The 21690-nt window shown below is 36.7% G+C and overlaps 1 protein-coding gene across 1 annotated transcript in view; it reads left to right on the forward strand.

Moving 5' to 3' along the window:
* Slc9a7 (solute carrier family 9 member A7) overlaps positions 1 to 21690 on the forward strand; it is a 138957-nt gene that overhangs the window by 53802 nt on the left and 63465 nt on the right. Inside the window, exons 2-4 of the mRNA XM_026413741.2 lie at positions 10961 to 11160; positions 13560 to 13637; positions 20071 to 20147. Coding sequence (XP_026269526.1) covers positions 10961 to 11160; positions 13560 to 13637; positions 20071 to 20147 — 355 coding nt within the window. The remainder of the gene's footprint in view (positions 1 to 10960; positions 11161 to 13559; positions 13638 to 20070; positions 20148 to 21690) is intronic.

Raw genomic sequence — 21690 nt, forward strand, 5'->3', positions numbered from 1 at the left:
TGAAGCTCAAACCCAGGGCCTTGCAGGTGCTAGGTGAGCACTGTTCTGCTAAGCCACAACCCCAGCCCTATTCATTCATTGTTTTTTTTAGTTGTAGATGGATACAGTACCTTTATTTATTTATTTTATATGGTGCTGAGGATTGAACTCAGTGCCTCACATATGCCAGGTGAGCGCTCTACCACTGAGAGCGCTCATCCACAGCCCCAGCCCAGACTGTATTGTTTTATTACTGGCTGTTATGTACTGTGGGATTTAGATTTGAAGAATCTTCTAAAATAGAATCAGCATTTATAGATAGAGAATGATGCCTACCTTGAAATTTCCCTCTAGTCAAAACCCTTTTTAGCTGTAAATTCTCACACAAATGCTCATTTTATTGGCACCCAGAAAGCTGCTAGATGGGCAAATAAGGAAGTTATGATATCTTGTCCCTCTACTGGACAGGATAAGTTCAACAAGAGAGGGAGTCTATAGTGACTTTTCTAAAGGGGTATTTTTCCTACTGCTCCTCCCATATATCACTTCCCTTCCTAATTCCTGTTTCCCCAATAGGCAAATTTTTTTATAGCAATAGAGGTAATGCAAGGAAAAATAACTTCTTTAGGGCTTATAAAAAGCAGCATTTGTGCAGCCTTTGACAATTTATAAAGGTTTTGGTATAACATGTTCCCCCTGCATTTTTACAACAGCCCAATTTTAGAAATGAGTAGCAAAGATATACCATGCACTGGATGGCAGCTAAGTAAAAAGTGAATTTACAAACCCAGGTTTTCTGACACTAAATCTACCAGATTCTCCTCCTTTTTATTACTTTATTTTCCATTTACTACCAGAAAAAGTAAATATATCAGGAAAATTGTTATAAAGTGACAAAATGCATTAGAATTAATTTGCTATAACATACATAACCAGCGTTTTCTGTAAAATAGTGGTATAAACTAGCAAAATAACAAGCATGGAGAAATTCTCTTGTTTGTGCTCATACAGATAGTGAGGGTACATGATTTATAGTAGGACTTTGGAATGGCCATATGAGTTCAACAAATCATCTCCTCACAACATGGCAATAAAACTGGAAAACATGTCAAAAATAACAATTTAAAGTCTATGAAAATTGACCAGTGGTTGAGTAACAAACCGGGGGGTATTTATTCAAGAAAATTGACTGCATCTTGGTAAAACAATGGGTGTATGTGGCATTTAGACTTGGGACTGCTCCCATCCTCTCTAGTTCCATGTTTCAGGCAGATGGAGTGGACTATGATGACCACCAGATCTTGTTTCTCTCACCAGCTCCAGAAATAAACTATTATGTTCAGTTGATTTTTTTGAAAAAGGTACTCTTATGTTTTAGATATAAGGTGTTCCCCCAAAGCTCATATGGGAGACAACGCAAGAATGCTCAGAGGTGAAATGATTAGATTATAAGAGTCATAAACTGATTAGTGAATTAATCCACTAATATGGATTAATTGGGCAGTAACTGTAGGCAGGTAGAGTGTGGCTGGAGGAGATAGGTCATGGGGAGGTGTGACTTTGGGGTTTCTTTTTTGTCCTTGGTAAGCAGAATGCACACTCTTTCTCTCCCTCTCCCCCCTCCTCCCTTCCCCCCTTCCCCCCCTCTCCTTCTCCTTCCTGGTTGTCATGTCCTGAGGTGTTTTCTTATACCATATCCTTCTGTCATGATGTTCTATTTCACCTTGGGCCCAGAGCTGTGGACTCAGTGGATCAGGGATTAAACCTTTGAAACTGTGAGCCAAAACAAACTTTTCCTCCTCTATGTTGTGCTTAACAACTTAGTCACACCCCCCGGCCTTTTTTATATTTTATTTAGAGACAGGGTCTCACTAAGTTGCTGAGTACCTCACGAAGTTGCTGAGGCTGGCTTTATCACCTCATTTTGTTCAAACTGTGGTGTATGCTTTTTTATTTTCATTTTCCTTTTGTTTGTTTTTAAGATATTCTTTAGGGAATGCCTGATATATGTTAAAAGTAGAAGTAGTAAAATACAACATATTTTGTAAAGATCTTTTTGTTAAAAATCTTTTTTTTAGAGAGAGAGAGAGAGAGAGAGAGAGAGAATTTTTTTAATATTTATTTTTTAGTTCTCGGCGGACACAACATCTTTGTTGGTATGTGGTGCTGAGGATCGAACCCGGGCCGCACGCATGCCAGACGAGCGCGCTACCGCTTGAGCCACATCCCCAGCCCTGTTAAAAATCTTCTGAGATGTTTTAGGGAGGGGGCAATAGCCAGATACCCTGTTGAGTAGTACATGTTGTGTGCTGGTTGTCCACAGCGCCATACCAGTGTACTTGTAATGAGGCAAGAGTAAACAAATTAATCTGTGTGTTTCATTTTATTGTGCTGCGTGCATAGTGTATATAAAGGAAAATGAGTCTTAATGTCCATTTACTCTTTCTAGATGCTAAAGAGGTTGGCAGTGTATGACAAAAGTAGAATTGGTGTTTTAGTCTGTTTTTTGTTGTGCCAGCAGAGGTACGGACACAGTTGCTGTGACTAAAAGAACTGACAAGAACAATTTTAAAGGAGGAAAAGTTTATTTGGGGGCTGAGTTTTGAAAGTCCATAGACCGCTCCATTCCTCATGACTTGAGGTGAGGCAGAAGGTCATGGCAGAAGAGTGTGAAAGAGGAAAGCAGCTCACATGATGATTAGAAAGCAGAGCGAGACTCCACTCACCAGATACAAAATATATACCACAAAGGCATGCCACCAGGGACCCACCTCCTCCAGCCATACCCTACTTGCCTTCAGTTACCACTCAGTTAATTGTGTCATGGGATACATTCACTGATTGGGTTAAGGCTTTTCTAACTCAATCATTCTCCTCTAAACCTTCTTACATTGTCTCACACATGAGCTTTTGGGGGGACACCTCATATCTAATTTATAACAGTTAGTAAATAGATTTTGTGGAAGGATTGTCTTCTGAAAATTTAAGCACTATAGCCCACTGAGTCTGTGAAGGGCCAGAATGCTCATATTTTGAAGACTTCATTTTCAAATTAGAACTATTGTTACATGTGTGCAGTTTATTCAAGACTATCATGGACATAGTGGACAAATTGAGTCCTTACTTGAAACATCTACTCTGTCAAAATGTTTAGAAGTGCCTGATGTATGTTAAATGTAGAGGTAGTAAAAAAGCTAAAGTCATATGAAATATCATCGTAAATCATATGTAAATATCTAAAATCATATGTTAATATCTCTTTGCTAAAATTCATATGAAATACTCTCTTTGAGGAATAGAACTGTTAAACCACCTCTGTGAGAAGTACAGTACCATCTGTACTTGTTCAGTGATATGGAGGAGGTTGGAGGGAATTGCAAAAGGAAATATGTTAGTGCAGCCATACTTGGATATTCTCAGACATCAGTTTTATGAATGTTTTGTACATTTTGTTTTGCTCTGTATATAGTGTATATAATGGACAAATGAGTCCTGATTTTGTAACATCTAGTCTCTAAATGTTAAAGAGGTTGCCAGTATATGACGAAGTAGTTAGTAAGATTAGCACATTTTGTACATTTTGTGTTGAAATTCATAGGAAAGCTTGTCCTCTGTAAATGGCTTCTGGATATGAATTTTTCAACCATCTCTAAGCATAACATATGCCTATACTTGTCCACTGGATTGAAGGTAGAGAGAAGGAAGTGAAAAGGGGAAGGTTCAAAGACAAAATGGTCATATTAGAAAATACTTCAGATTATAACCATTGCTACATGTGTACAGTGCTGTGCGCATAGTGGACAAGCTCTTATGTGGAATATCTAGTCCTTCTAGATGTTTAGAAGTGCTTGATATATTTAAAAGCAGAAGAATTAGAGTAAAACTTGTACATAAGTTTTAAAAACGATGGGAAATACTGAGTTTGGAATTGTTAAACCACCTCTGAACAGTGTACTCTCTGTACTTGTTTGTTAGGTTGAAGGAGGTGAGAGGGAAGAAGTTGCAAAGATGTTTTGTTAGAGTGTGCTAGAAAACTTAAGCTTGTCCATTGCCCTGTAATGTACATTTCATTTAATTTTGCTCTACTGTGCATATTATATAACATGGACAAAGTAGCCCTGGTTTTATAATGTCAAGTCTCTAGATATTAAAGAGGTTGCCAATGTAAAAAAAATTAAAATAGGTATAATCATAAGACAATGATAACTGTTATTGAGCCTGTAAACAAACTATAACTCCCATTGCTAGTGGGAGTATATAATGGTACAGTTTCCCAAATGGAAAACAGTTTGGCAGTTTCTTAAAGTATTAAACAGATTTACCATATGACATAGCAGTCTACTCTTGGTTAATACCCTAGAGAAATGAAAACATATGTCCACAGATTTGTATGCAAATGTTCATAGCAGCATTATTCACAATAACAAAAAGGGGAAATAATGCAAATGTTCATCAACTGTTGAAAGGATAAGCAAATATGGTATAGCCATACAATGAAATACTACTCAGCAATAAAAGTAGCGAAGTACTGATCTATACCACAGCATGGATGAACTTTGAAAACACCATGCTTAGTGAAAGAAATGAGACACAAAAAGACAACATATCATATGATATCATTTATATGAAATGTTCAGAGAAGGTAAATCTTTAGAGACAGAAACTAGATCAGTAATTACCTGGGGATGGGGGTAGGAAACAGGGAGTGACTATGAATGGAAATATTACAAAATCAGATTGGGGTGATGGTTGTACACCTCTGTGAATATACTAAAAATCACTGAGTTATACATTTGAAATGGATGAATTTTGTGACATATAAATTGTACTTCAATAAAATTATTTTTAAATGAGTGTTTCAGCCAGGCACAGTGGTATAGGCCTGTAATCCAGTAACTTTAGAGGCTGAAGCATGAGGATTGCAAGTTTGAGGCAGCCTGAACAATTTATACCTCAAAAAGTAAATAAATAAATAAAAAGGCCTGGGGGTATAGCTCCATGGTAAAGCACCTCTGGGTTTAATCCCCAGTACCAATAAACAAAATGAATATTTCACTGACTGCATTTTTCAAAACAAGCAACAAAATATTTTGAATTAATTCTCCTTGAATGAGTTTTAATAAATCAATGAATAGCATGGCTGCATAACAAACAAAACAAGAGACAAAGACATTGAAAAGATCTGTAGCACTCATTCTTAAAACCAGTCATGTAAATGACCCCCAAATGTGAAAACTAATTATCAATGCTGGAATCTGTTGGATTCTTTATTCATTGGATTGGAAATACAGTTTGAAGGAAATAATCATATAAATCATTAAGTTTAACTCTTCTGTGCATACAACCAATATAAATATAGTTGACATCTAGATAATGAGATAAAATATTTTGTGGTATGTGTTTAGACAGGTTAAGGCAATAACTTTGTCATGAATAAACAATGTCATTAGATTTCCTTTATACAGGGTTTAAGTAATCTGTCCAGTTTTACCAAAATAATTTGGCAAAGATTATGTCAATTTACATTTCTGCCAACACTTTTAAGTAGGTTCATTTCTCTATGTCTTACATAACATTGGATATTATCAAATTACCTAAATCTTTGCCAATCTAGTAAGTGCCTCTTTCTTTTTGATTTATATTTCTTTGTCAGTGGTGTGTATCTTTTTACATAATTATTGGAGATTTGTATTTATTTTTCTAATAACTATTTGTTCCTTTGTTTCTTTTATTTCTATTGAAATATTTCAATACAAAAACAACAAAAGAAATACAGTGGAAGGGGAAGGAAAGGGGGATGGGGTTAGCAATGATGGTGGAATGTGATAGTCATCATTATCCAAAGTACATATATGAAGACACAAATTGGTGTGAACATACTTTGTATACAACCAGAGATATGAAAAATTGTGCTGTATACATGTATAAAAATTGTAATGCATTCCACTGTCATATAATTTTTTAAAAAATAATAAAAAATAACTAAATAAAAAAAGAAATAGAGTTTGATCATCTTGTTATGGTTTGGCTATGAGGTATCCCCCCAAAACCTTATGTTTGAGGTAATGAAGGAATATTCAGAGGTAAAATGATTAGATTATGAAAGCATACTCTTATCATTGGAATGGATTGCTGGATAGTAACTATAGATTAGGGCATGGCTGGAGGAAGTAGGTCACTGGGGTGACCACTGGGGGTGTGCCCTTAGGAATTACATGTCTTGTCCAGGACTCCTCTTCTCAGTCTCTCTGCTTCCTGGATGCCCTGACCTGAGCAGTTTTCCTCTGCTATTCCCTTCCACCATGATGTTCTGCTTCACTTTGGGCCCAGAGCAATGACGTCAGCTGACCTTGGATGGGACCTCTGAAGCCGTGAGCCCATATAAACTTTTCCTCTTCCAAATTGTTCTTGTCAGGTATTTGATCACAGCAATGTAAAACTAACACAATCTCTAGTCTCAAAATCTGAAGTGTTCCAAAAATCCGAGACTTTTTGCATGCCAGCATAAATCAAAAGGTTTTGGATTTTGGAGCATTTCAGATTTTGGATTTCCAGATTAGGGATGCTCAACTCTTAAAGGCCATGCAAATATTCCAAATTCCCCCCCCCAAAAAAAAAAAACCCAATCCCAAACTCTCAAAAACAATTCTGAAATTTGAAACCCTACTGGCCCCAAGCATTTTGGATAAAGGGTACTCAATCTGTAATTATCACTGTCTTCAAACACTTTGTATCTGGATGTAAAATGGGATGCTTTCTTTTCTCATTTCAAATGAAACTTTGGAACTCAGAACAATCTGTATTATATTCTAAACAACCCTAAAGTGGTGACCAAAGTGATCTAGTGATCGCCTATCCTTAGTAGCTTATAAGAGAGAAGGTGAGGTCTCACTAGAAGAGAACAGTACATCCATGCACCTGTTCCCCTTCTTCTTAACAAAGGCTTATTAATAGAGATATGCACATATTGCAGCTGGTGGATGACTGTCTAGAATTACACCTTACTTCATGTCCACTTGTTCAGTTGCACTCCTAACAGTCTCAGTCACAAAAGGAAAACTGGCACCAGACTAACTGGGCCTAGTTTCTTTAATCACCCTCTGAGATTTTTTTGAGCCATACTTGGCTTATGATTATATTCCTTCCTAGTACTACTCATTCTTGGATAGGCACATATATAAAGTATATATAGTTTTTTTTTCTGTTTGGTTATGTCTTTAAAAATTAAAAAAACTTAGAAATTATACACCATCGGTGGAATGTGATAATACAGTTGTGAAATGCATTTTTTTCATACCCATACATTGAAATAGTCCTCACCTTCTGCATCTTTGAGTTCATTATTTTATTTTTTAGCCACATAAAATATCAAAGGAATTTCATTCATATTTGTTTTCTGTAAAAAAAAAAGTCCCAAACTGGATTATTTTCTGATATTAGTCATTTACTTTTAAAAATAGTGATTCTGTCTTTATCAGGTGACATCTTCTGTGCTATTTTTCTCTGGCCCACATACACTATAAGTTATTTCTCTTTGTAATCTGGGACTCTGCTGTAGGATGCAGTCAAATCACTATTTCCTTCTAAATATTCTTATAGTTGTTGATGAACCTTTTTTAAAAATTTATTTACATGTGGTGCTGAGAATCGAACCTAGTGCCTCACACATGCTAAGCAAGTGCTGTACCACTGAGCTACAACCCAAGCCCCTGAATCAGTACTTCTGTGGTTCATTTTGTGTGTGTGTGTGTGTGTGTGTGTGTGTGTATGTGTATGTGTGTATGTATGTATGTATGTATGTGTGAATATGGAGCTAAAAAAAAAACTCATGCATGATTTAAGTCCTTGTAGTTATGATCTATTTACAGTTCCTGTCAGGGATGTCTTCAGATCCAGCAGATGAAATATGCTATTCACTTACTCCTAGTCTTTATCATTTTCTCACCAAAATACCCTTCTACAGTATTCTTTAAGTGGAAAACACTAAATGTGAACTCAGTATCATGACATGGAATATGGTGATAACAAGTATGAATCTAAAATGTTTGGGGAGTTATTAAAACTGTACCTTGAGTTAGTGGTGTGCCTTGTGGCTTGGTATATTTTTGATCAAAACTGTCCAAATGGTGTTAACCTTGAATTTTTGCTGTGATGTTTTGTGTTGCTAAGTTTTAACTACAAAGGGGCAGCATCATTACTTTCAGTGTCTTCCATCTTTAATATGGGTGCATTAGGTAGAGAGGGAAAGGTTTTATAACTTTAAATAACAATATTCATCATCTGATAATGATTCTAGATATGATAGTGATGATTACTAGGAGAGGTTTTAAGAGCATTTCCTATAATGGATGAACCTGTCTGCAAGCATAAACCTCCTCATTTGTTAGAGTAGTATTTATTGTAAGGACCATATGGTTTAGTCTTTCCATTAACTCTGCTAATAAATCAAGTTAGTAAAGTCAAGTAACAGTAGGTTCCTTGAAGCAGGTTTTGACTTGGGAGAAAGATACATTTTTAAATGACTTATTTTGATTTACTGATGAAGACATTTAAGTTAAATCATGTTACAGGTAGCCTTCTCCAAGCTTTAGAAATCATCCTGTATTATGATGAGGCTTGAAGGGCCATGGAATTGCTTTTTTTCATGTAAAACTTCATCAGAAAATAACTGCCTAACCAAGGAATTAAATAAAAATAAAAAGCACCTCGGAGTTTCATCTGGATTGGAGAGGGAAGCCCAGAGAACTCTATCACCAGTGCCACCAGCAGCTTCAGGAGGAGGCACCATTGTCACAGCTGGCCTCAGTCATCATCAAGTCCTAAATCATGAACATCAAGGCTGAGATACTCAGTGTGGCACCATGCGCAGAGGGAATGGCAGCCCATAGGAGACAGGAAGGTCATTGCAGTGAAAGTTTAGGAACAGTAAAATGCTTCAATATAAGAAACAGGTATGTTTCCACACACAGGAATGGCAACAAACTTAGTATTTCTACAATAGATTGCCACAAAGAAGAAGAACCCCCAAGTAGCACCTCCATAAAATAGAGGATAGAGAATCTGTGGAGTTTGATGATGTGGAAGGATAAAAGGGAGCATAGGCAGCAAAGATTGCAGGCCCTGGTGGAGTTCCAGTGCTAGGCAGTAAATATGCAGCACACTGTAATCACTGCAGATATCATTATCCTAAATACATGTATGAAGTCATGAATTGGTGTGAACATACTTTATATAAAGAGACATGAAAAATTGTTCTATATGTGTAATAAGAATTGTGATGCATTCTGCTGTCATGTATTTAAAAAAATAAAACCAATAGAAAAATAAATTGTTTATCTGCTCAGGTTGAGATTATTAAGAACCTCATTTTAAGTCTGGAATAAAACCTTCAAGACTGATTTGTTTTTTTCACAAAAAGCAACAAATTACAAGCATCTGTTAATAAAGGTCTTTAATAATAATAATGCAATACAGAAACATTTTGGTTTAAAGGACTGCTGTATTTCTCTAGATTTTATATATGATTTGCTGTTCAACAATGTCTCGTAAGTTTATATTTGTCTTGCTGATAATAGATATGATAGAACATTATACATAGTGTATTTGCTTTCAGTTTCTGTAACAAAGTGCCTGCAATAATTAAGAAAAGGAAAGGTTTATTTTATCTCAGTTTTGGAAGTTACAGTCCATGACCTGCCCTGTTGCTTGGGTCTGTGGCAGCACCTCTTGGTGGGAATGTGTGGTGGAGCAACCCATTCACCTTGTGACTGGGAATGAAAAAAGGAAGATGAAAGTTTTGGGGTCTCATTATTTGCCTCAAGGACACACCTTCAGTGGTGTAAGACCTCCCATCATGCCTCACCTCTTGAAGGTTTCCACCAAGCTGAGGACTAATCCTTTAACAAATAGGCCTTTGGGAGACATTCAAGATTGAAACTATTACCCATAGAACATAGTAAGAAGTTCTTTCTTTTTCTGATATAACTTTCTCCATTAATGGCAAATGATATGAGAGATCATTTTTACCATTATGTATTTTAATATTGTTAGCCAAAGAACTGAATTTAGAAGTCTGAAATTTCCCTCCTAAGAGAAAATTATAGCAAAGTGTCTAAGAGTCATTTATGGTTTTTGGGGTCCCCCTCCCCTGACATTTTAATCATTTTTGCTTGGGTCTGTTTGACTCATGTGTAGGACCAGGGGAGCAGCACTCCTTCCTTAGTCATAGAATTGAATGCTTATACATGATTTTGCTGTTTCTATTTTTCCTAGTGAGAAAGCCCTTGAGGGAATGAGGCTTAAATACTTGCAGCTGATTATCTTAGCTGTGTCATAGCCACAGCCCCCAATAAGCCAGCTCTCCAGCCCCTGAATCATGACTGCTCAAATTTATACTGCAGCATTTAGCTTCCCAAGGGGTGTAATTACTTTCTCCATGATTTCTAGTGTTTGAAATGACCTAATCAAAAGCCTTCACCCCTGCTTTCCTCTGGTGTGTGGCAAAGCAAGCTGCATTTATAGCAACTGGAAATTCCAGCAGCCTGGTTCCTGCTGGCAGATGGCAGCAGGACTGGCTTGAGGGATGCTTCTGGGAAAAATCAAGGGCTCAGCAGTTCTGTCTTGTGCTGTCTTGGGCAGAAAAAAACTTGACTACTTATCATCCCATACTCCTCCACCATAAGCCTTAGAAATGAGACATGACCCAGTATGCACACTGCTCAGCGTGCCATAATAACCACCAAAGGTACCATTCTACCTTGTCCTTCTGGTGGCTGAGGGACTTGAATTAGACCAGAATAGATGATGCTTAACCACTTCTGAAGGACCATGCATTTAGTCACTCCTAAAATTTACACCTTAGACCTGGTTTCTAAGATTTTCTTTGTGTTTTTTACTTGTTGAAAATTGGTGGTAGCATTATGGCCATGCTCTTCATATGCTTCCTCAGGCCTGATGGATTTTTTTTCTCATTCTATTTCAGGACTCATCGTCGGGGTGATCTTGAGATATGGCACCCCTGCCACCAGTGGCCGTGACAAGTCACTCAGCTGTACTCAGGAAGACAGGGCCTTCAGCACCTTATTAGTGAATGTCAGTGGGAAGTTCTTTGAATACACTCTGAAAGGAGAAATCAGCCCTGGCAAGATCAACAGTGTAGAACAGAATGACATGCTGCGGAAGGTGAGCTGGCATATGGTTATCTACAACATGGTTGTTGATTCCTTGGCTCCATCTTAACCTTGTGGAAATCCTTCCAAACTCCTGGAATATCAACATTCCTGGTTCTCAGTTTTGCCAGGAGGCTTTTGGGCCATTACGAGAAGATAAGAACCTTATTTTACTCATACCTTTCAGATTTGTGGATGACCTCCTGGGCTTGTTAGGATCTGTTGTAGATGTGGGCCCCTGATTATGCAGTGAGTTTGTATATTCACATTTATTTTCTCCAACTGCCATTTCTTCCTTACTATTTTTTCTTATCCTTGTGGTTTAGAGATGAGATTGTTTCTTTCTTAAAATAACATTGATTTCACTTTAAACTTATTTATTCAGAATTCAGAAATGTGATTCTTAGTTTTTTGTGGTTCTTTCCCCATAGTCTACAAATATTTGAGGGCTTACTCTCATTGAAGACTGATGCCAAAGGCCCAAAGAATCTTTAAGGGAAGAAGAGCTTGTTGTCTTAGAATTTGAGTCCAAGCATTTTTTCCTTTGATATCAGAGTAATAAAAATATTTCACAGGAAAAAATATTGTGTCTTTTCATGTGGGTGATTTCAAAGATAAATGTGATCTATACTTATTGACACATATTCCATTACCTTAGAGACCAGGGCTTATCATTAGGCGGACTTCTGTATAGCAGGTCAGGGGAATCCAGGTGTGGAAAGCCCCTTTTAATGTAGAAAAAGCTAATGTGTATAATGACCTGCATTATACACAGGTGTGCTCCAAAAATTAAATTACTGTTCTTCAAATATACTGTTCCTTAGAGCAAATTATTCTCTATCTGGAATATTAATTATGACCATCTTCTCTGTCCCTAATGGCAGTACTGTTGTGCTCTTTGCTCTCATTTCATAATAAAGCATGGAATTTCCATTAACATTGTGAAACTAGATGCAACTGAATGGCATTCCAGTGTATATACCATGCTAATCACTGTTTAGAAATGACAGCATGAATCCTTCATATTGAATTGCATAGAATAGGGGAAAACAGGGAAATGATACCCACTTATTTTCACCTTTTAGGTTGTGATAGAAGATGAAGCTGACTTCTGCTCTTTTTATCTTAAAAACATTTATTCAAATCTCTTCTTTTTGAAATTCTGCTACCAGAGCAAAGGAGGTAACTAGCAATAATCATCTCTACAACAAGGTAGAGATGATTATTTCTAGTTGAGGGCAGAACAGGCATATTAAGGCAATGAGGTTGGTGTGAAGAACATTGAACTGTGATAAGAAAACCCTTGTGCTTGTGGGTACATTATTTGTTTTTTTGATATCCATCAAGTCTGACTATTTATGGGCCCAGGTTCCTCATTGGGTAGGTACTGCCCAAGATTCACCCTCACTCTGACATTCCCTCTTTTGTAAATTATTCTTATCTTTAGCAAGAAGATAGAATAAATATAACTTGCAAGAATCACTCTTGTTTTAATTAGGCTGATTAACATCTCCAGTTTCTAAAGAGAAAAGCTAATTTTTAATAATTAGAATGAAGGTTTAAAATAATTAATTATAATAAAAGCTGATTAATCCACCCACATGAACAAATTCTTTAAAAAGGTTAGTGTGTTTATAAGATATTTAATTCTTTTTGGTATGTGATTAAGACATTGCTGTGTAGAAGTTTCAGAGTGATTTCCTTAAATAAGCCTTACAGGTAGTTTCATCCCATTGGAGTTACTGAATTTATGTTGATGTTCAGGAAGCTACTAAACTCACTAATGACTTTGATCTAGGCCACATCAAAATTACAGAAGGCTGGTCACTCAGAAGAGACTTAAATTCAGTAGAATTATATCTATAAAGGATTCCATGAGAGGATCCAGAGAGTTAATAATCATGACAATATTTTTAATGCAGTTAAGACATAATAAAGATGATAAAAATCAAGATGTTTTCATTTATTGTGGAAAAACATTGGCCCACAGCTCTCTGTGAGTTCTTAACATTGAATTGAACCGTTATGTCTTAACATGTGTTAAAACAACACACGGAGAGGGCCTGGGGATGTGGCTCAAGCGGTGGCGCGCTCGCCTTGCATGCGTGCGGCCCAGGTTCGATCCTCAGCACCACATACCAACAAAGATGTTGTGTCCGCCGAAAACTAAAAAATAAAAAAAATATATTAAAAACCACACGAAGATCATACGTCAGAAGTGCTGTGGGGAGAATATGCCAGTCCACAAGGAAGATATGATTTTTCTTCTGGCATTAGTCCAAGATTTGTCACACTGATGTTATTTACACCAAATGTTCAAATTCAGTCGTGACTTCAATATTGAGCAAATAATATAGCACTAGTTGGCATTAAACTAAAGGTTGACTTTTTTTTTTCTTTTTAAACTTTCAGGTAACATTTGATCCAGAGGTATTTTTCAACATTCTGCTGCCTCCAATTATTTTTCATGCTGGGTACAGTTTAAAGAAGGTAAGAAGGTTTGCTACTAATGTTTTAAGGCATATGAATCTCTGTGTTAATTTACCTGCATAGTTTTCCAGTTTTTCCCTTCTCTCAGATTCCTTATTACTGTCTTCTGCACCCACTCAGAGACTGTAGGTGACTCATGATCAGTGATTCATTTCTGTTTCAAAATCTAGAACTTTTCTATACTTCCAGTATGAAAGTAACTTGGTGCAGCTATTCTGGAAAACAAAGTAGGAGTTACCTATAAAACTAAAGTTGAATTTGCCATAAGACCCAGCAATTCCATTGTTTAGGGTTTATCTCAGAGAAAGGAAAACTTATATTTACACAAAACCTGTACCTGACTGTTCATTCTACCTTACTTATAATAGACAAAAAAACTGGAAATAACCAAAATGTTCTAAGTAGGGGAATAGCTGAACAAATTGTGGTGCATCTATACCATGGAACCGTACTCAGCAATAAGATCAAACAAACAATTAATACTGATACCCAGTGTATCAGTATCAGTATCACTGGGTGTCAGTGTTGATACTGTGATATTGGTACTGTGTATCAGTATCAATAGTTTTTTTTTATCATTTTGGATGGACCAAGAAGTCATTATTAAGATCAGCCTGAAAATATTACATACTCTATGATTTTATTTATATATCATTCTAGAAATGACAAAATTATAGGATTGGAGAACAAATTAGTGGTTGCCACATATTAGGGATGGTGGGAGGGTCAGGGTTGGGTGAGTATAAAAGGATACCATAAGGGACAGCTTTGTGATGATGGAAAAATTCTGTATCTTTTAAAAAATATTTTTAGATGTTGATGGACCTTTATTTTATTCATTTTATTTATATATGGTGCTGAGAATCAAACCCAGTGCCTCATACATGCTAGGCAAGCTCTCTACCATTGAGCCACAACTCCAATCCCATAATTCTGTTTCTTAAACAATGTCTTGTTTTGTGGTGCCAGGGATCAATCCCAGGACCTCATGCATACTAGGGAATCACTCTACCACTGAGCTATGTCTTCAGCCAAGTATTGTATCTTGATTGTGCTAGTAGTTGTGCATATCTGCACATGTGATAAAATGACATTGAACTGTGCACATGCACTGTACCCATGTCGTTTTCTGTGTTTTCATATTTGCCTGTAATTATATAAGATATAACCGGTGGAGGAAACTGGGTGAAGAGTACAGGGGACATATCTGTACTGTCTTTGCAACTTCAGTGAATCTATAATTTTTCTAATTTTTTTCTGCACTACGGATGGAACCCAGAGGTTCTGTACCACTGACATACATCCTCAGCCCTGTTTATTTTTTACTTTGATATGGGGTCTCACCAAGTTACAGGCTGGTTTTAAACTTGAGATCCTTCTGCCTCAGCTACCTGCTTCAGAGTTGTTGGGATGGCAGGCATACACCACCACACTGGCTACCAAAATAAAAAATTTTAAAGAACATAGAATCATTATTATTGAGGGTTATTGTGTTTGATATCAATATTAGACCTAAGCCTCAAGTTATTTAAGATACTAAAAGTATGGGTGGCTCTTTCCCTCTTCCTTTGATGGAATATTGTGTGGAAAATGAACCCCCAAAAGGCCTCCCTGAGATAACTTAAGCCATGGTAGTTATTTCAGCTCTTGTTTCAGTGAGTCTAGAAAAAGGAAATATTGGCTGACAATAAAACTGAACGACATCTTTAGGAGCTAGACAATGCTAGGATCTATTGGGGGGAAAAGAAGAAAGAAACGAATTACCTATATTAGCAATGAAAGAGAAGATGTTACTAGAAACTCCTCAGAAATTGAAAAGGATAAAGAGGAAGTACTAAAAACAATTTTGATGCAAGTAAATTTGACAAGCCAGGTGAAATAGACAAATTCCTTGAAAGACAAATTATGAAAACTGACCCAAGAAGAGATAGAAAACTTGAACAACCCTATGCTAATTTAAAAAAAATAAGTTTATAATTGAAAACCATAAGCCAAGATGGATTCATTGGCAAACTATAGCAAGCATTTAAGGACAAAATAATGCCAATTCTACATAAACTCAGAAAATAGAGGAGGGACCACTTCCTAAATCATTTTATGAGAGAATGCCTGCCTATCAGTCTGGTTCTTCTGGCAAAGCCATTTTGCAGTTTTTAAACTATTTCCAATTGATACAAATATAATTATAGTTTTTGGAGTGTCTGCTATGGACAGGAACTTTGCACATATTTATTTGTGTTTTTCATACATTCTGTGTAATCCTCACTGAAACTGGAAGAAAATGATGGTGGTTATATGTTAGCTCACATTGCTTTCTCCCCAGGCTTCTAATGGATTGAAAACAGATATAAAGGCCAGGCACGGTGGTGTATGCCTGTAATCCCAAGTACTCAGGAGGCTGAGAGAGGGGGATCAAAAGTTCAAGGGCCAGCCTGGGCAATTTAGTGAGACCTTGTCTGAAAATTTTAAAAGGGGCTGGGTTGTAGCTCAGTGGTAAAGTGCCCCTGTGTTCATGAAAAAAAAAAAAAAAAAGGAAGGAAGGAAGAAAGAGGGTGTGAGGGAAAGAAAAGAGACACAAGGAATTAACTCATGATTAAAAATAAATTTATTATCTAAAGTTTCTGATTAACCTGTGTTGTACATAGCTTAGTCGTTAATAACAGATCTCCGTACAGCCATTTCAAGAATTGAAGACAGATGCCATTTAGCCACCAGCTTGGTCATAGCCACAGGTAGAGAGGCTAAAATGCAGAGATTATAGAATTGCTGAGACTGCCAGAGGCTGCCTCTTTTGTTCACAGCATGGAGGCTTGAGGAGCAGGAATGATTCCCCACCTTGTAAAACAGGGTTAAGTCATTTTCTCCTTTCATAGGTCGGTTGACTCTGCCTTACTACATCACCTTCAGGGTGGAAAAAGGAGTCAGGAGAGGAATGGAACAGAAGTCCTCTTTCTACTATGGGTACTTGAGGAGCAGGAGGCTGTGGGTTTCTGCACATCAGTCCAAAACACATTTGTGCACTCACATGTAGCATCCATCATTTCACTGATGATGAAACTGAACTCAGAATGATTAATGGTGCAGATGAGGTTACTTAGATGGTATGGGACTGAGTCAGGGTTATGTCCTCTCTGTCTGACTCCAGGGCCCAAGGTCTTCCTTTGTGCTGCACTGCCTCTGGATTTAAATTTTCTAATAAAACAAACCGTATCATTTTTCTGACTTCATCTACGGGGTTGCCAAAATCATCTGAAACTGCATGTCACTTGTTGACACCTAATGAATAGGAGATGGTTATTATGAGTATAAATAATGTTATTCTTCACCTAAATGGAAATTCTTCTTCAGATCAAATGGGTGATGAATAATTTGGTATTTTAAATAACTAATCTTAATGTATAATCAAAATAATAGTCACTTTAAAATGATACCAAATCATGGGTTGTGAAAGCCACTCAGATGATTGAAAAACACTTTATTTTTGCAGAACCTTCTCTTCATCAGCCCTATTTTCTCAAAAGGAAAACAAATAACAGGCTGTGCCAGTTCCCAGTCAAAGTTGTTTTTGACATGCTAGTTTTTTGGATTATCAAATATTAGTCACTTTCCTTTTTAAATAGACCTTATAAAGGTACTTAAATAGTTGGTTTTTGCTGTGGTTGCCACCTCTGATTAAGCCTATTATCAAATAAATGTGTAGTAAATATTTTACCATTTAATTGATGCTTTGTAAAAGGATACATGGAGACCATTTAACCTATGCACATATAGTCCTCAGGCAGACAAGGCTTTTTTTCTGACTTGAAAAAGGTTACCATTGGAATTAGCTTTGATTTTTGTGCCACCCCTCACAGTTTGCTTACACGGCATTGGATGGTAAAGAATACATTTATGAAAGCCTTCATTTTTGGTGAACTGCCCCCACCAAACACTGCACACATATGCACATGCGCGTGCGCGCACGCGCGCGCGCACACACACACACACACACACACACACACACACACACCGTCCCCCACTTCCTTTCTCCATCCCTCTCATGGGTGCAGGTACAAGTTATGTAAAACATATCAGTGGGAAATGGGAGAAGGTAAGGTTTCCGAAGGAGTATAAATATAAGGCTTAATGGGAATCAGGTGGATTTTTACCAACAAAAACCTTCTTGAAGGCTTTACCAATGCATGCCACCATCTCCTTTGTCACTTTTGGCCATTTGGTAAATAGTAGGGGAGACTCTGTACCATCTTATCTGTATTATAGCCCAATAGGAATAGGATGAAAGATGTAGCATTTCATTCCACACCCCCTGTACTTTCTCCCCTAGAGAGAAGTGGTCAGAATTGAGGAGTTCAGTAGCAGAGCAGCTTATGCAGTGAGAACACAACGAACTGGGGTCTGAGGACTGGCTCTCCAATTTGAAGCTGTGATTTGGTGGATATATGACTTTAGGAAACTCATGTCATGCCTATGAGCCTTATGTTTCTTTCATATAAGATGGTTCAAATAATAATTTCATACTGGGGCATTATGAGAATTGAATGTACTAATGTATGTGAAAGTACTTCGAGAACTGTGAAGTACACATTTAAATACTAGATCTATTACAGAAATAAGTGGCATATCTCTTCAAGGCACAGTAAAATTTTAGTTCATGTCAGCAGATATGAATGGGAGATGGATAATTTGTGTGTGCGTGTGTGTGTGTTTCTAGAATATATTATGAATGTATTTTTGGTGGTAGATTTACATTTCTAATTTTGTGCTCTGGTTAATATCATGAATATGAATCTGTCTAATGCATATTCATACTAATCCTGGAGATGATTACCCAAAAGAAAGCTGAATTTCAAAGAAAGCACATCTGGGATTGAAATTTGTTCCTGGATACTTCTCATGGTCTCATGTCTTGTCCTTGATGCACTCCTAGCACTTCCTCATTTAAGCCCTTAATAGAGTTTTTAAATGGAAGCAGGCTCATAGTTGTTGTTGTTTTAAAATCTGTTTTTAAAATGCTGGTGTATGAATGCATTAGCATAAAAACCATTAGGGACAATGATTTAAGAGGCAAACATAATGTGTTCATAATATGTCCAGGCAGCACCCTCATTTGGCAAGGCAAGTCCTTGAATAATTCTCTTCTGAGCAGATGGCTTAGGGACATTAGATGTTCTTTGACATCTTCTTTGCAGCCCCAGATAGGGCCAAGTATTGGGGAAGGCCAAAGCCTAAGTCTTGGACTCTATCTGTGACACTGGCCAGAGGACACTGACAGCTCTTTGGTCCTATTTCATGGTGGCTGCGTGTTGTAGGTTGGGTTATTCTTCTTGTGCCCTGTTTTTCCTTGACATTGCTCAACTGGCATGTTGGGGATATGATGCCTTTAAAAAAATTAACGTGTTCCTGGCCTTTGTTTGATTAAGGTGTATGGAGGATTTAGTTCTGATTGTCAAATGAGAATAGCTTTTGCCTTGAGAAGTAAGAAACAGGGCTGACAGTCTCAAGAACAGGCATAACTTTTCCCATTATTAGAATTTTCCATGGGCCTAATGACATAAATGTGTGTGTATTTTAAGGTAAGTATTATGGTAAGTAGTGAATGTGCAGAAGCATTAAAGATTGCAGTTTCACCACTTCTTTCTGAATAATTGTTAGATCTTATATTGTTATGGTTTTCTTCCTATATAAATTTACCCATCATAAATGCAGCTGTTTTCATTTCTCCACTTATGTCTCTATTGTCCCTCTTTCCAAAACCCCCCAAATCAAATCAAATGTATATAAGGATATGTTTCAGGTCTCATGATAGACATTTAGGACTGTGTTTTCTGATCCTAAATTAAATAGAAAACTCCTTAGATGGTACTTTCCTACTTACTGATTTCGTACATATATCTGTGATGATCTCAGGTACCACCAGAACTGGAAGTAACTAGCTGCATCATGAAGCAGAATGATTTAGGTTAAAACTATAAAAATTATTGGTCTATTTATGCACATACATGCATAAATACATGCATATACTCTTAACTAAATATAATAAGCTAGAATAGTTTTGTCTGAAGCTTTACTAAGTCTTTGCTTGCTTGCTCAGCAATTAGCAATGCAGATGATATTTTAAAACTATGATGTTTAAGGCAAAATAGCATTATTCAGGAGTGAATTTAGTTGTTTGAAATAATGGAAGGAGTAAGTAGAGTTTCACTTTTTAAAATTTTTTAAATATGTTTTTAGTTGTTGATGGACTTTATTTTATTCATTTATTTATATGCAGTACTGAGAATTGAACCCAGTGCCTCATACCTATGAGGCAAGCACTCTACCACTGAGCCATAACCCCAGCCCTGGAGTTTCATTTTTAAAGACTTCTAAATGTATTTCTTACGCTTGCTGTCAAACATAAAAATGTAATTCCTTTTTTTTTTTTTTGATTTAGAGACACTTTTTCAGAAATCTTGGCTCAATTTTGGCCTATGCCTTCTTGGGGACTGCTGTTTCTTGCTTCATTATTGGGTAAGTGAATCTCTGTCATATAACCAAAGTGATATGCCTCCTAAAGAGATGAGATCCATATGGGAACACAGAGCCCAGTAATTTAAAATAGTTTTTATTTTTTTATGAACTTGTAAACAAAAAATCCCTCCCATTCCAAAGTAAAAACAAAATTCCAGGTCACATGGAAGTTTACAATGATTACATTTATTTAGACAATGTACATACATGTTTGGTTGTAAGATGTTAACTAGATTTCTGTAACAAATATATTTTTTAATACCAAAAACATTATAGACTTAATGAAGAATCCTAAGGATAATCTAGTAGTCACTAAGTTTTTCTTAAGTCTGCATTTTAGATGCTATTATAGCACAGGTAACCAGGCAGTCTTTCATATGCTCAAATACTGGAATCTTTGGCTGATACCAGATCAGCTGAACTTGCAAATGAGAAGCCAACCATTTAAAGAAGGTTTTAAGTTAACAACTTACAAACCCCATGAATGGAAAAGCCCTAATTGAAAATTTATAGCTATCACAACTATGACTGATGATAGAGTCCAGTATTTTTTTTAAAGAGAGAGTGAGAGAGGAGAGAGAGAGAGAATTTTTTTTTAATATTTATTTTTTAGTTCTCGGCGGACACAACATCTTTGTTGGTATGTGGTGCTGAGGATCGAACCCGGGCCGCACGCATGCCAGACGAGTGCGCTACCGCTTGAGCCACATCCCCAGCCCAAGAGTCCAGTATTTTGATGTTTGTGACTGATGACAGGATTGAGAGCTACCCTATCAAGTATGGTAGTTGTTAGCCAGGTGTGACTATTTAAATTAAAACTAATTAAAATGAAATAAAATTGTGCCCAGTTCCCACATCTTGGTTTCTAATATCATTCTCTGATAAAAACAAAAAAAGGCTTAGTCTAGGGCTAGGACAGGAGACATACATGAAAATGGAGCATCTTGTAATGCCTGAAAATAAAGAAGTACTCAAAAGTCAAACAGATAAACACAAGGATGTAGAGCATCTCAAAGGGATACAAGTGCCAACTTGAAAGCTCTTATAATGGACAATCCCCTCTATGGCTGAAGAATAACACAATCAATGACATTGTATTAGATTATCACCAAAATATGAAATATCCCTGAGTCCACGCTGATATAAATAAATGATTGGATGAATAAATAAATGGTTGAGAAGAGGCAAATCTATGCTGAATTCCAAATAATTTGTGTAGATACATCCCTTTCAAGCTACAATCCTCAACCCAACTTCACTTTAAGTGTGGGTGAGGAAAAAAGGGTAACTTTAAAAGTGAATAAAATGTGGAAGATAATATTTGAGTCAGAAGATCAAGGTCAACATCAATGATGATAAGTGATATGTACACTTGATGTTTGTGATAAAGGCACTTTTTTATCCTGCTCTTCTACCCTAGAATGCATCACCTTAGTCCAACCATGAAAAAAATCAGGTAAATCTCAATTGAAATACACTCTATAAAATATCTGCCTAGTACTCCTCAGAACTGCCAAGGTCATCAGAAAACAAGCAATGTCTG

The sequence above is a fragment of the Urocitellus parryii genome, chromosome X, assembly GCF_045843805.1.
Source record: "Urocitellus parryii isolate mUroPar1 chromosome X, mUroPar1.hap1, whole genome shotgun sequence".
Classification (NCBI taxonomy): Eukaryota; Metazoa; Chordata; class Mammalia; order Rodentia; family Sciuridae; genus Urocitellus; species Urocitellus parryii.